Below are 15,630 nucleotides of genomic sequence, written 5' to 3' on the forward strand. Positions count from 1 at the left end.
ATAACTGAAAATAAAATGCCCACTAAAGATTTTAAAAGATCACAGACTGAAGGATGAGTTGAAAGGGACTGATTGAATCTTTCTTAATTGTGACAGTTCTTATCATCAGTTAAAAATATCACTATGAAGTTATAGACTGGATGAGAACTGGCCAAATTGTAGACGAGATAGAAAGCACCTGAAATTTGTGACATCATGGGAATTTGCGTATTGCATTTGTCTATAAAGAACCGAAGGCCATGGTAACAGATGCCAAAGGTACAGAACGAAGGCGGTGTAGTAGTGCTAAGACTACATTCTGCAGAACTGGCCAGGTCGTGCTTGTGCTATTTTTTATGATTATAGTACAATTTTTTTATTGTGTAATATTTGGTACGTAAAAAAGAACACATGTGATATGTAAGTTATGAAGCAAAGAATAAGATAAATGTGTAAAGGCCTTAATCCCAGCTTAAGAACTAGAACTTTCTGAAGATCATAGAATCTGTATTTTCCTCCTGTACCCCAGAAGTAACCATTATCCACAGTTTGTCATTTCCTTGCTTTTTCAAAAATAATTCCACCGTGTTATGTGTGTATTTCTTAGCAATATATTATTTTTAAGTTGTTTTTGAGTTGTATTAAAATGGTATAATAGTAGAAGAATCAGTATTGTTAAAGTGACCATACTACCCAAGGCAATCTACAGATTCAATGCAATCCCTATCAAACTACCAATGGCATTTTTCACGGAACTAGAACAACTAATCTTAAAATCTGTATGGAAACACACAAGCCCCCAAATGGCCAAAACGATCTTGAGAAAGAACAGAGCTGGAGGAATTATGCTCCCTGACTTTCATCAGAACATTATGGTACTGGCACAAAAACAGACACATAGATCAATGGAACAGGATAGAAAACCCAGAAATAAACCCATGGCTTATGGTCAATTAATTGAGGACAAAGGAAGCAAGAATATACAGTGCAGAAAAGACAGTCTCTTCAATAAGTGGTGCTGGGAAAACTGAACAGCTACATGTGAAAGAATGAAATTAGAACATTCTCTAACACCATATACAAGACTTAAATTCAAAATGGATTAAAGACCTAAGTGTAAGACCAAATACTGTAAAACTCCTAGCGGAAAACAGGCAAAACACTCTGACATAAATTGAAGCAATATTTTTTGAATCTGTCTTAGAGTAATGGAAACAAAACAAAAATAAACAAATGGGATCTAATTAAACTTATAAGCTTTTGTAGAGTAAAGGAAACCATTGTCAAAACTAAAAGACAACCTACTGAATGAGAGAGAATATTTGCAAATGATATGACTAATAAAGGATTCATACCCAACGTATATAAACAGCCCATTACAGCTCGACAAATAGCCCACTTAAAAAATGGGCAGGGCTTCCCTGGTGGCGCAGTGGTTGAGAGTCCGCCTGCCGATGCAGGGGACACGGGTTTGTGCCCCGGTCCGGGAAGATCCCACATGCCGCGGAGCGGCTAGGCCCGTGAGCCATGGCCGCTGAACCTGCACGTCTGGAGCCTGTGCTCCACAACGGGAGAGGCCACAACAGTGAGAGGCCTGCGTACCGCAAAAAAAAAAAAAAAAAAAAAAGGGCAGAAGAACTGAATTGGCATTTTTCCAAAGAGGAAATGCAGATGGCCAACAGGCACATGAAAATATGCTCAACGTGGCTAATCATCAGGGAAATGCAAATCAAAACAACAATGAGATACCACCTCACACCTGTCAGAATGGCCATCATTAAAAAGTCTACAGATAACATGCTGGCAGGGATGAGGAGAAAAGGGAACTGTTGTACACTGTTGGTGGGTTTGTGAATTGGTGCAGCCTCTGTGGAGAGCATTAAGGAGGTGTCTTAAAAAACTAAAAATAGAACTACCATATGACCCCGCAATTCTACTCCTGAGTATATATCCAGAAAAACCCCAAAACACTAATTTAAAAAGATACATGTACCCTAATGATCATAGCAGAACTATTTACAGTAGCCAAGACATGGAAACAGCCTAAGTGTCCATCAGTAGACGAATGGATAGAAGAGGTGGTCCATATACACAGTGGAGTACTGCTCAGCCATGAAGAGTGAAACTTTGCCCTTAGCAGCCGCAGGGACAGACTTTGTGGGCGTTATGCCCAAGTGACACAAGTCAGAGAGAGACAGTGACGTCACTGACATGTGAAGTCTAAAAGATGCAGCAGACTAGTGAACATAACAAAAAGAAGCAGACTCACAGACACAGGGAACAAACCAGTGGTAACCAGTTGGGAGGCGGGGGGAGAAAGGTAATATAGGGGAGGGGGAGGTACAAAGTGTTGGGTGTAAGACAGGCTCAGGGATGTACTGTACAACACGGGGAAGACAGCCAATATTTTGTAATAACTGTAAATGGAAAGTAACCTGTAAAAATTATATATAATAAAAAAAGTTTTAAATGGTGTAATACTGTATATAACATTTTGCCACTTGCTTTTTTTTTTTGGCTGCGTTGGGTCTTCGTTGCTGCCTGTGGGCTTTCTCTAGTTGCGGCGAGCGGGGGCAGCTCTTCGTTGGCCATGTGCGGGCTTCTCACTGCGGTGGCTTCTCTTGTTGCAGAGCACAGGCTCTAGGTGCACGGGCTTCAGTAGTTGTGGCTCGTGGGCTCTAGAGCGCAGGTTCAGTAGTTGTGGTGCATGGGCTTAGTTGCTACGCGGCGTGTGGGATCTTCCTGGACCAGGGCTTGAACCCGTGTCCCCTGCATTGACGGGCGGATTCTTAACCACTGCACCACCAGGGAAGCCCCTTGCCACTTGCTTTTTACATTTAACGTTCTAAGATTCATGTATATCCATTGTTCTCAACCAGAGTTTCTCATCTGGACCGTAGAACACAGAAGATGATTTGAGTGCCCGTTTTCTCATTTCTCCCAAGGATGGGACACATGTAGCACCCTTTTAGGGTACATCGGAGAGGAGCTGTCTCATTACATATAATGGATGCTTTAGGCTAGCCAGCAGGGCTTAATTCTCTATTGGAACCTGGTGGAGAAAGGCTAAATTGTAGCTCTAGGTAATTCTTTTTTACTGATGTAGTATGTTCCATTTGTGAGCATAGTAAAGCTTATTCACATATTCTCCTATGATGGACATTTGGGTTGTTTCTGGTACTTTTGATGTTATTGTTTTTGTGAACAAGCTATGACCATCTTGTACCTTTCTCTGAGCGCACACGATTAAATCTTTCAGTGTACATCTGAGTGGTGTTGCAGGGGACTGCTGCATTTTAGCGGGGACGTTGGTAAACTGGAGTGAGTACAGAGGAGGGCGATCGAGAATAGTTTAACCATATCATAACCAACCATTATTTATTTTTATTTTCTTAGGGATTGAAGAGGTTAATGACCATTTGCCAGAAGCACTTTCCTACAGATCCATCGAAATGTGTGGAGTACAATGCACTATGAGATCTGTGTGCGGCCCGTGAATATCACAAGAAACTTAAGGAAGCCTGGCGTGGACTTGCGGAATTGCCAACAGCATGAGGGAGGCAGAAAAAGGAATTTCTGGTCTCTGAGTTCTGCCTAATGCAACTCTTGGTTTTAAGAACTGTGTTGGCTCTCATGTCCCATCTGACTGCCAAGTGATTTTTGTGTCTTGCTTTTATTTTAAATAGTCGAAAAATTAAGTTCTAAAGACTTTTCCCCATAATTTAAATGTGTAGACAACAGTCACAGGACAGGGTTTAAAATAACTTTTCCCCTCTAGACCTGAAAGTTGCAGTTAGAGGATTAAAAAGGAACATTTGAGGATGGACTTAATTATTTCTGTAAAATATGGTAATTTTCACGTTGCCTCTTATGAAGTGTTTATAGAAAAATATTTTTATATTTTTCAACAAAAACATGGAACCATTTAATGAAACTTGATAGTCCTTAAATGTTGCTGAACTTTTGCCATCTTGCAATAGATTTGAATGTAAATGTTACTACTGTTACGTGTTATTTTTCTTGCATTTCAAAGCTTGCTTTTATCTTGTAAATTGTGTAAATTTTAGTATTGGTCATCTCTCAGGACAGATACAATTAACAGGAAATAGAAGTTTGGAACACAAAGTTTGGAACACAAAGATTTGAACCAACAGAAGTTCAAATTCAGTAACCCCAGTGCATCAAGGTTCAAGGTGGGGAAATGGATTGTCAAGCCAAGAACGGGGATGTTTTGCTGCTGCTGGTTCTTCCTAGAATAGGACTGCCCGTGAGCGTCATCCTCCTGAGACCGGTGGTGGACAGCTGTCCCAGCTCCATCCCGCCCAGCAGAAGAGGAAGTTGCCAGGACTCTTGGCCGCTGCCCGAGACAGTAGGTCCTGGGTCTGATTTTGCACAAACGAGGACTTCTTTTGAATCTTGCACAGTGTCGCCCCCAGATAATTGTGACGAATCACTGCGCTTTAGAGGTTGAGAGGACTCAATGGATAGAGGCAGGTGGGGAAATAGAAAGCTGCCTGAGCAGGTGGATTGGCACTGCCGGCTGGAGGGAGGAGTGGGGCTCCAAAGTCAGCACTAACTCACCTCATACTGCAGCTCCCCACCTGTGCACGTAAGGGTGTGAGTATGTATGTACGACCGTGAGCAGGTCGCTTCAGCCCTCTAAGCCTCAGCTTCCTTATCTGCAAAAGGTGGTGATACTTGTACGTACCTCATGGCATCACTGTTGTATTTACGTAAAAGAAAACGCTTAGCACGCTGCCTGGCAAGTAAGAGCTCAGTAAACAGCAGCTGTGTCCTTGTTGTTAGAGTGAAGACAAAGTAGCTTTCCCCAACCTGCCGTCAGGGTCATTGTGGGCTCACGTGACGAGAACAGTGGTGGTGGCAGCAGCGTGCTAGCAGCGTCGGCAGTGCTCGTAGGAGCATCTATTAAGCATTTACTGTGTCCAGGCTCTGTAGCTGCTCACACTTGGAGCCAGTTCTGAGTTTAGAAGGATCGAGAATGTGGTGGGGCTGGAGTCAGCTGCGCGGGTGCAGGTGGGCTCACAGTCACTTCTCCTGGCCCCTCTTGGGAAGCCTCGAAAGCCAGTTCTGGCCACTTGTGGGGTCTGTGGCTGTGCCTGACTGACCGTGTCCGCTGGTCATGTGTGCGATGGTGGCTGAGGCCTGCTGTCCTGAATTGAATCAGGGTTCCTTGCCTACTTTAGAAACCGTTTCTTCTTATGAAATTACAACCGAAGAGAGCTCACCAGAGCAAATAAGAGACAGACGTTCATAAGATATGACAACAGTCTAGACTTCTCTTATGTAGTCTTGATGTATAGGACTTGTTTATAAATATTGTTGAACGAACATCCCCCCAGGTCACTTCTTTTTTAATTCCCAGTCAGCATGGCAGTCAGCTAATTTTGTGTTGTCTTCCCATTTGCTGTTAGTTAATATTCCACCACAAAGAAGAAACTGCGTCATGTGACACCAGTATCTTCTAAAACTGATCAGTGTGGATAGATGGTTGGAAAAAAGAGTTGTACTGTATTCTGCAGTGCTGTGAATGTCGGTCATTCTGGGCTTAGGTTGAAAGACGTAGATCTTGTGGAAAAGTCTTCCGTTTCCCTGAAGTGAAAGATCTTCAGAGGATTGCAGATATCATGGGGGTGTGTTAAAAAAATGACCTCTCGCAGTCTCCAAATCATGAAAATTTTAGTTCACCAGATGCTGCATATTTCTATCTTTTAGCTATTTCTAAAACAATAAAGGCCTGTCTTTTAAAATCAGTCACAGTCCTGAACTAAGTATATTTTTCCCTTTCTATCTCCCACCTGCTCAGACTCCTTTCCAAAGGAGTCGTGTCTTTCTGGATTCATATTTAGTGAAACACTGGTTTCCCCCCAGAAGTAAATACTGCTTTTCTTAGGAGTGTTCTTGCCAGCTACAAAGACCGAGCAGTATTTTTCAGCACCGCAGCACGGGGCTGCGGCAGTCTGGAGGTCACGGCTGTGATTCTAGCCTTTGGGGAAAACTAGGAAAAGAAGGCTGAGGCCAGAGACAATTGACACACAGCGGGGAGAGAGAAGGGATGGTCCTGGTCCTGTAGGAAGGAGGAGGAGTCCCGAGAGACCAGAGCCAGGAAGGCAGCTGCCACTAGCAGCAGCATTTAGGGTGCGCTGCGACTCTGAACTCTAAGGAAGAACTTGGAGGAATAGAAAATCGGGTTGATAGCGGTGTGACTTCTTAACGTTAAGTGTTTCCTTCTGGTGGTCTCCTGACCCAGTCTAGCCCTTTAGATTGTCCCGGGATTTGACACCAGTAAATACTGAAGCAATACAATTGTCTTTTTAGATGAAAGAGTTGTAGCTTTGAACTCGGGGGATTCCTATCACTGGCTCCTTTGCAGCCCTGCAATAACCCCCTTTAGTGCTTCTGGACCTAGAAGGGTAGTAGAGCTAAGTGGGGCAGATTCAGTGAAAGGGGAGCTCGGGTTGAGCTGCGGCCGTTTCCTTTGTGCAAATATCTCAAAGAGCGTAACTTGGTGGGTCATGCCTCCCTCCTCCCGCCCTCGTGCGTGGAGCCCCTGGAAGAATGTCTGTCCCATAGAAATTCATGGTATGGAGTCACATTGGGAGGCTTCAGCTGAAAGCACCTTCTCATGGCAGGTGTACGTAAGAGTTGCCAGCTGTCGAGAGTCAGGAGCCAGCTCCAGTCCCCGGAGGGTCGCTGTGGGAACACCATCACGGCAACTGGTTTTCATCACACACTCTGCAGTTGGATTGGCTGAGTTTTAACTACGCAGTAGTCCTGGAATGGTTAACAGTAACCTTAAAATCTTTTGAAATTTAAAAATAAGTTCTGGTGGTGTGGACCAACTGGGGGAGTGCAGTGTGGGCGGCGGCAGCTGTGGTGTGCGCCGAGCCCATTCAGGATTCTGGGACCACGCTCATTTAGAAAAAGTGTTTTTTACATTTACCAGAACAGTTTCTCGTGAAAGCATTGGTTATTATTTTTCCACGAACTCTTACGCAGCTTGTCCAGACTACTCCTTGTGTTGATGGTAATGGTTACTCTGTTTAACTAGGCCACTTCCTTTTGTTTAGTCTGTCCTCTCTGTCCTTAAGCGCCAGCTTTGAAATAATTGTCAGCCTTCTCACAGCATTCAAGGTGAACACACTGCTTTGACCACGGACGGCAGCTAAGAAGGTTTGAGCTGCTTCCTGAGCATCGTTGGTGATCACACATGCAGTCACCGAGCTTCCTGCCACCACAGTCCAGTCACTGGCTCTCCTTGCCCTCTGCACGCCCAGATTTTACAGCTTGCCGAAACCAAATTGCCTTTGCTCTCCAACTGCCCTTCCCCTGAGGCTTAGGAGACACCATAAACCATGAGTGTTGTCGTCGGAGCCTGGTTTCGAGATTCTGCCATCCTGTGAAGTGGGAGGATTAAAGTTGTAGCTTTGAAACGTTTTGACCACAACTCACACACAACAGTAACAAGTGTGTGGACACCCAGTATTCCTTGCGTATGTGCATATGTAACAGAAGCACTGACCATACCATGTGCGGTACGTTCTTATGTTTTCTTTTCTGTTGTGTTTCTTATTTAAAAAAAAAACATGCTGGTTGTGACCCTCTCAAGTGGCTCACAGCTCATTAATATGTTGTGACCAGCAGTTTGAAAACCACAGATTAAAAGGAGTTATCAGTTATGGAATGAAATGACCTGGTGGATAAATTCAGGGCAACAGGACTCTACTTCTTTTTTATTGTTTTAATACAAAGAGAGAGAACACTTAGCTCTCAAGGTTAATGTGAAATTTAGCAGATGATAAAACCTCAAGTACTTCAAATGTTAAATACTTTTGAAGTAATAATTCTTATTCAAATGGGGAGACTTGGCCATAGAAGAAGCACCAGGACAAGCCTCATATAATCCTTCTGTAAGAAATTTGGCAGTAAAGATAGGTACAACCTTGGGCTGGCTGTACTCTGTGTACAGCAAGAATAAATAAGATACTGTAAAGTAAGTAAGAGGTTGTTTAAAAGCATGAGTTAAGGTTGGGGCAGAGATAGCAGGAGTCAGGTATTATTAATCAGTTACCCATTGAAGGTTTGTTTAGCCCTTTGAAGATTATTTCCTGAGAGGGCTAGATTACATTTCCTTTATTGTAAATTTTTTTATTGAAATGTAACATATACAGAAAAGTGCATAAATCAGAAGAGTACCATATCATAACTTTTTTCAAAGTGAACATCTCCCAAAGTAACTAGCATCCAAGTCAGGAAAGATAATGTTATTAATGCCCCAGAAATCTCTTCGCGCCTCATTCTAGTCAGAGCCATGGTCCTGATTTTCATCAGGACATTTTCATCACCCCAAAGAGAAACCTGGTACCCATTAGTAGTCATTCCCTGGATGAGTTAGTTGGCTTGTTTTGTTTTCTTTTTTTTTTGTTTTCTTTTCTTTTTGCAGTACGCGGGCCTGTCACTGTTGTGGCCTCTCCCGTTGCGGAGCACAGGCTCCGGACGTGCAGGCTTAGCGGCCATGGCTCACAGGCCCAGCTGCTCCGCGGCATGTGGGATCTTCCTGGACCGGGGCACGAACCCATGTCCCCTGCATTGGCAGGCGGACTCTCAACCACTGCACCACCAGGGGAGCCCCTGTTTTCTTTTTGAATTTTATTTTATTTGTTTTTTATCTAGCAGGTTCTTATTATCTATTTTATACATATTAGTGTATACATGTCAATCCCAATCTCCCAATTCATCCCACCACCAACAACCCGGCCTGCCCTGCCACTTTCCCCCCTTGGTGTCCATACGTTTGTTCTCTACATCTGTGTCTCAATTTCTGCCCTGCAAACCGGTTCATCTGTACCATTTTTCTAGGTTCCACATATATGCTTTAATATATGATATTTTTTTTTCTCTTTCTGTCTGACTTCACTCTGTATGACAGTCTCTAGGTCCATCCACGTCTCTACAAAGATCAATGGAACAGGATAGAAAGCCCAGAGATAAACCCATGCACCTACGGTCAACTAATCTATGACAAAGGAGGCAAGAATATACAATGGAGAAAAGACAGTCTCTTCAGTAAGTGGTGTTGGGAAAACTGGACAGCTACATGTAAAAGAATGAAATTAGAACATTCCCTAACACCATGCACAAAAATAAACTCAAAATGTATTAGACTGGACACTATAAAACTCCTAGAGGAAAACATAGGAAGAACACTCTTTGACATAAATCACGGCAAGATCTTTTTTGATCCACCTCCTAGAGTAATGGAAATAAAAACAAAAGTAAACAAATGGGGCCTAATGAAACTTAAAAGCTTTTGCACAGCAAAGGAAACCGTAAACAAGACGCAAAGACAACCCTCAGAGTGGGAGAAAATATTTGCAAACGAAGCAACTGACAAAGGATTAATCTCCAAAATATATACAAGCAGCTCATGCAGCTCAATATCAAAAAAACAACCCAAGCAAAAAATGGGCAGAAGACCTAAATAGACATTTCTCCAAAGAAGACATACACATGGCCAAGAAGCACATGAAAAGCTGCTCAACATCACTAATTATTAGAGAACTGCAAATCAAAACTACCATGAGGTGTCACCTCACACCAGTTAGAATGGGAATCATCAGAAAGTCTACAAACAATGAATGCTGGAGAGGGTGTGGAGAAAAGGGAACCCTCTTGCACTGTTGGTGGGAATGTATATTGATACAGCCACTATGGAGAACAGTATGGAGGTTCCTTAAGAAACTAAAAATAGAATTACCATATGACCCAGCAATCCCACTACTGGGCATATACCCAGAGGAAACCATAATTCAAAAAGACACATGCACCCCAATGTTCACTGCAGCAGTATTTACAATAGCCAGGTCATGGAAGCAACCTAAATGCCCATCGACAGACAAATGGAAAAAGAGGATGTGGTACGTAGATACAATAGTTCTTTATATAGTCTGGCTATGAGTCCTATGTTAGATATATATAATACAAATACTCCCACCCTGTGGCTTGCCTTTATGCAGGGTTTTCTATGCATAGGGGAAATAATCTTGTAAGTAGCTCAGGCATAACCTTTGTCAGCTATCTTTGCCAGATAGATTTTATAAAAAATCATGTGAATCTTAAATAACATAACCTTTTCATAGTGGCATGCCTGAGTGTGGGATTTGAGAGAAGAGGAAGTCGTGTGAGTTTTTGTACTTTTGTCAAACTGTATAGTTTTATGAGATTACTGTTTCATTAAGACTTGGTTTGTATTTTTCTTCTTTAGGTCTGCAAGTTTATGGGTCGTATATGTATGGTGTGGACACTGCCAGCTGCTTACCCTGTTTTCATTCTCCTCCTTTGCCAACAGAGCCCTACTTTGTGCAGAGCTGCAGTGAGCACAGTAAAAGCTACTTGCTCTCCTGGGACCCTTTAAAGTTAGAGTTGGTTTTGTGACAGGTTCTGCCAATAAATATGGATAGAAGTCTTTTGGGTGGGACTTCCAGGAAACCTGTTGCTTTTCTAAAAAAGAAAAAAAAAAAAAGAGATAGACTTAGTATAGACTTAGTTAACAAAAATGTCGCCCTTTCTCTCTTCTTTCCTAAAAAGTGGTCATGATGCTTCAGTGCTTTGCAGCCATCCTGCAGTCTTGATGGTGGGAGACCCATGCTAGAGATGGTGGAGTCAGTTCTTTAATGGCATCGTGGGCATCGTTGTGCAAACCTTGAACCACTGTATTAGGGTTCTCCAGAGAAACAGACCTACAAGGAAATTGTATATATGGAATTGATTCCTTTGATTATGGAGGCTGAGAAGTCCCATGATCTGCTGTCTGCAAACAGGAGAGCCAGTGGTGTAAATTCCAGTCTGAAACCAAAGGCTGGAGATCCAGGAGAGCCTATGGGAAGTCCCACTTTGAGGGAGGGAGAGGACCAGCGTTCCAGCTCCACGGTCAGGCAGAGAGAGCAGCTTCTCCCTTACCCCACCTCTTGTTCTGTTCAGGCCCTCGACAGATTGGATGAGGCCCGTCCACACTGGAGAGCAATCTTTTACTCAGTCCACCGATTCAGATGTTCATCTCCTCCACAAACACCCTCACAGATACACCCAGAGTAACGTTTAACCAGACATCTGGGCACCCGACTCGCAGTCAAGTTGACCCATAAAATTAACCATCACAGCTGCCTTCCTCTGGGCCTCATGTTCTGTGAGGACAGTATTGGGTAAGCTCCTGCCGTTGTGTTTCCATATACTCTGCAGAATTCAGTCCCTAAGCAATATATGCGTTACTCAGATGTCTCAGCTTTCAGAACCATTGAGGTGTGTAGCAAGTGTGTCCCGGTGCCCTGAGGTCCCGTCTGCCCCAACGGGAGCAAGACCTGACTCTGCCACGTCCACGTCCTACTATGTATGATACACGTAAGTGTAACTGTTAACGGGAATGAGCTCTGGATATCGGCACCAGGTCATTTCAACTGCAGAAAAGCCATGAACCAAACGGACGTTAAAGGCAGTTCAGAGACAGCCAGGCTTCAGAGCAGACAGAGGTCTGGCCTGTGGTGGAGATTCTTGTCACTCCGTTGGACAGAGGCATCTAGCTCTTGTTCTCTCGTGTTGCTGCCACATCTCCCTTAGCCTTAGAAATGACTGAGAGGAGTACACTCCTGAAAACCTCTACGGATGGGAAAGGTGTTTGAGAAAATGCACGATTGTGCTTTCATTTGGGGGGAAAGTATCTTTTTTTCAAAATTAATTAATTTGTTTTTGGCTGCGTTGGGTCTTCGTTGCTGCGCGTGGGCTTTCTCTAGTTGTGGCGAGCGGGGGCGGCTTCTCGTTGTGGTGTGCGGGCTTCTCATTGCGGTGTCTTTTCGTTGCAGAGCACGGGTTCTAGGCACATGGGCTTCAGTAGTTGTGCGCACGGGCTCAGCAGTTGTGGCTCGTGGGCTCTAGAGCGCAGGCTCAGTAGTTGTGGTGCACGGGCTTAGTTGCTCCGCGGCATGTGGGATCTTCCCGGACCAGGGCTGGAACCCGTGTCCCCTGCATCGGCAGGTGGATTCTTAACCACTGCGCCACCCGGGAAGTCCCGGGGGAAAGTATCTTGATATTGCTTCTACCTGTTATCACCACGGTCCCTTCTAGAACAGTAACTCACATTATGCTAACGTGGGCTGAAAGGGTACATGTGTTTTTTGCAAAATTACAAAAATTGTGCTTGCCTCTCCCGTGGCACCTGCCACGCCCTGCTTCGGGATGAGACCCTGCTAACCACCTTTCTCCTTTGGTGACTGGCTTTCTGTTGGGTTCTACCGATGGTGGGCCACAAGGGAGATGGGAACCCCGAGGAGGGAAGAAGGGGCCTGTTCCTCGATGTTTGCTTCCTGTCCCTGATGGTGGTGGCCCAGCTGCGGGTCGCAGCCCAGCAGTGACAGTTCATTCCTGGAGGAGGTGGTCCTGGCCTGCAGGATTGCCACACTTTCATAGAACCAGCTTTGCCTCGAAAATTGCAGCGCCGTCAGCCCGGTGCCCCTTTCAGACATTTGTATCCCGGCTCCGTGAGGTCCTGCCAAGTCCCGAGGCACCGGTACCAGCTGCGCGGTGTCCACGCCTCAGAGGTTTGACTCCCAGCTCCGCTTCTAGGTTTTCAAAGTCCCTTCTCTGTTCCCCAGCCCTGAGGGTGCTGGCTGCTTCCCTTGGTTATCATCTCTGTCACCTCTTCAGTATCCTGTTAACAACCCTTGATATTCAACCCTTTCTGTTAAAATAACTGGCATGGTCTTGGCCTCCTGATTGAACAGGCAGCCGGATTTGCAGTTCCTGCGTGAGGGGGAATGAGGCCGGGTCCTCTCCCGGCACCCCCAGCTCAGATTGGCTTCCCACTGGCACGTGTGACCTTTGCTCCTAGATCCTGGGATTCACCCCAAGCGTGGAGAACTAAGACGATGGAGAAACGGGTATCTCACCTCCTGTCCGGTCGTGCAGTCCTGTCTCCTTCATTCCCACTCTGCTCTTCCTCAGTCTCTTCAAGACCTTCTGTCCACTCAGTCTTCTGCTCTCTGCTACTGCATCGTCACCTTCTTGGCTTTGCTTTGCTGTGTAGTCCATCTAGATCCCATTGTCACCACTTCACTTAATCACCAGGACCGTCTACTCTCCTGCCCTGTTGCCCTCCGGCCACACTGCACTACACAGCCTGGGCCTGGCACGTTCCATCTGTCCCCTCCCGCGCCCACTAGCAGGTGCCACTGGAGGGAGTTCACATGCCAAGCATCGGGTGTCACCTGGGCCCCAAGTGATGCCTGGAGGGCGTTCTCCACCTCCTCTCCTCTCGGGGCTGTTCTCACCTGCGACTCTGCTCCAGCCCGACCCTGCCCTCCTTTCCTGTCTCACCTGGAGGATGGCCTCACCTGTCTTTTCTCACACCGGGTTGAGTATGGAGGCAAAGCTTCAGGTCTGTTTCCCACACTCACCACCTGTTCTTACCTTACTTGGAGGAGAAGGGGTTGCTCCTCCTGTCATGGGCTAGATCTTCCGCTGACCGACCTTGCTTACCCAATACTGTCCTCATGACACGTCTTCTAATGTGCCATGTTAATTTGCTTTCATTTTCCCCCGCCTCCTTCTACTCCCAGGAGGATATATATCTTCTAAGGGCAGGGATTTCACATCCATGTGGTTGACCATGAGATGAGAAAGAAAGTCATCATGGTTGATTCCGAGGGTTTTGGCCTGAGCCCTGGAAGATTGGAGTTGCCTCTGACTCAGCTGAGGAAGGTCATTAATGGAGCAGGTTTGGAGGGAACGTCAGAGATTCAGTCTGGATGTGTTAGCACATTAGACATCCATGTGGAGCTGTTGAGTGGGCTGGAGGATTGTACCAGTTTTAGAGCTGAGGTCAGGGTACTGGGAGAAACACAGGTGTCCTCAGCATAAGACACTTAGAACCATGGACAAGATGAGAGCTACAGGAAGTGACTGTGGATGGTAAAGAGGAGGCCTTGAACTGAGCTCTGGGGCACTCTGGCACCCAGACCTCGGGCAGATGAAGAAAACCCTCAAGGAGACTGGCAGGAGGAGCCCTGACTGTGATAAGGAGGAAAACCTGGAGGACACGCTGTCCTGGATTCCAGTGGCAAGAGTGTTTCCATGAAGGACGTGACAGGGACCAGCTGTGCCCATTGCTACTGGTAAGTCACATAGCACGCGAACAGAGGATTAACCATCGGATTTGGCCTTGTGGGGAGGCATCCTTGACCTTGACAAGAGAGGTTTTGGTAGAGTGGGAGGAATGGAAGCATGATTGGAGGGGGTTTGATAGAAAATGGATGAATGAGTGAAAAACAAAAGGAACCTACTCTTCTGTGGGGATAAAAATGTATGGACAGAAAAATGGGGTTTTCTGATTTAAAAAAAAAATCTTGGTGCAATTGCACGCACACGGGCCCTATCGGCTAACCTGCCCACTGTTTATACTCCTGAATTGCAGCCCAGGTCCTTCAGCTGTTACCTGAACAGATAGTGACTGTGCTGGGGGTGTGATTTTGTGCAAGGCAGAGAGGTTATACCACTGCACGTCCTTTCACCTTTTCTCTGCCATCTCTGACCAGGCAGCTCCTTGAATGAGAGATGAGTGAGGGATCCCATTTACACACTTGCTGACCTCTTATCCATGGGGCTCATTTTACTCTCTTCCTTCTATCTGTTTAATGCTGGTGACCTCATTTCCCCTTATGTCGTGGTCGTGTGCCTGTTTGTTTAGTCCACGAGAATGTAAGGTTTTGAAGACCTGGACCCATCACACAATATGGAGTGAATGACTGGCTTCAACAGTGGGCCCCTGCCTCCTTGCTAGCCCACATCAGGGGCTCTCTGATATTCCTCTTTTTAGAGAGAATTTTGTGTCTGAGCCTTTTTGAACTGGTATTCTGGGAGTAAGTAAGGAGAGGCCTGGCTGTTTCTAGTGCTTTCTACGGCAATCAGGTATTTACTGTGTTCCTTAATAACCAAAATAATGACTGTTTGGAATTGCCTTGTTGACACAACGTAAGGGGAGTGCTCGTGTGTGTGTGTGTGCGTGTGGGTGCGTGCGTGCGTGCGTGCGTGTGTGTGTGTGTGTGTGTATGGGTGGTGAAAGGTAGGAGGGAGTGGGAAAGAAACGGGAATGTCCCAGCGTCCTGTGGGCCAGCTGCTTTCACGTGATAGAGCTTAAAAGGATATAGATTTCTTTCCTGAGCGGCGACATATTTACATGGAAAAGGCTTAACAGAAGATCCTATTTGTTTGCAATCAGTGTTGATCACCTCGGTACAGAGGCCCTCGCTGCTTTGCCAAGGACAGGCTTAGGAAGTATAAGATGCTGTCCTGATGGGCCTGCTTCCAGATGTGCTTCAGGTTCTCAATGGCTTGTTTCCATTTTTGGCAGGGGTTAACCCACACTGGTGGCAAATGCTTCAGCAAGGCTTTCCATCCCGGGATGCTCTTGGCTGCCAGATTTCTAGTTTCATGCTAGTGAAGAGATGCAGTGTGGGTTAGGGGGCCAGGGATGTAGTTGCAGCAAAAGCTCCGCTGAAGTAAGCCAGTCCCCGATTTGCCCATCAGTGTGGGCTTTTTGTACCTGCAGGCCCAGCGGGCTGTTGCTTTGGTGATAGGATTTAGAGG

General features: G+C 45.6%; 2 protein-coding genes across 2 annotated transcripts in view; one reads left to right on the forward strand and one right to left on the reverse strand.

Moving 5' to 3' along the window:
* Window positions 1-5,750, forward strand: part of PRPF18 (pre-mRNA processing factor 18) — a 51,327-nt gene extending 45,577 nt beyond the window's left edge. The window contains exon 10 of the mRNA XM_019933459.3: window positions 3,376-5,750. Coding sequence (XP_019789018.1) covers window positions 3,376-3,456 — 81 coding nt within the window. The 3' untranslated portion in view covers window positions 3,457-5,750. The remainder of the gene's footprint in view (window positions 1-3,375) is intronic.
* FRMD4A (FERM domain containing 4A) overlaps window positions 1-15,630 on the reverse strand; it is a 382,372-nt gene that overhangs the window by 5,675 nt on the left and 361,067 nt on the right. The gene's annotated exons all lie outside the window — the stretch shown is intronic.

Source organism: Tursiops truncatus, chromosome 2 (genome assembly GCF_011762595.2).
Source record: "Tursiops truncatus isolate mTurTru1 chromosome 2, mTurTru1.mat.Y, whole genome shotgun sequence".
NCBI lineage: Eukaryota > Metazoa > Chordata > Mammalia > Artiodactyla > Delphinidae > Tursiops > Tursiops truncatus.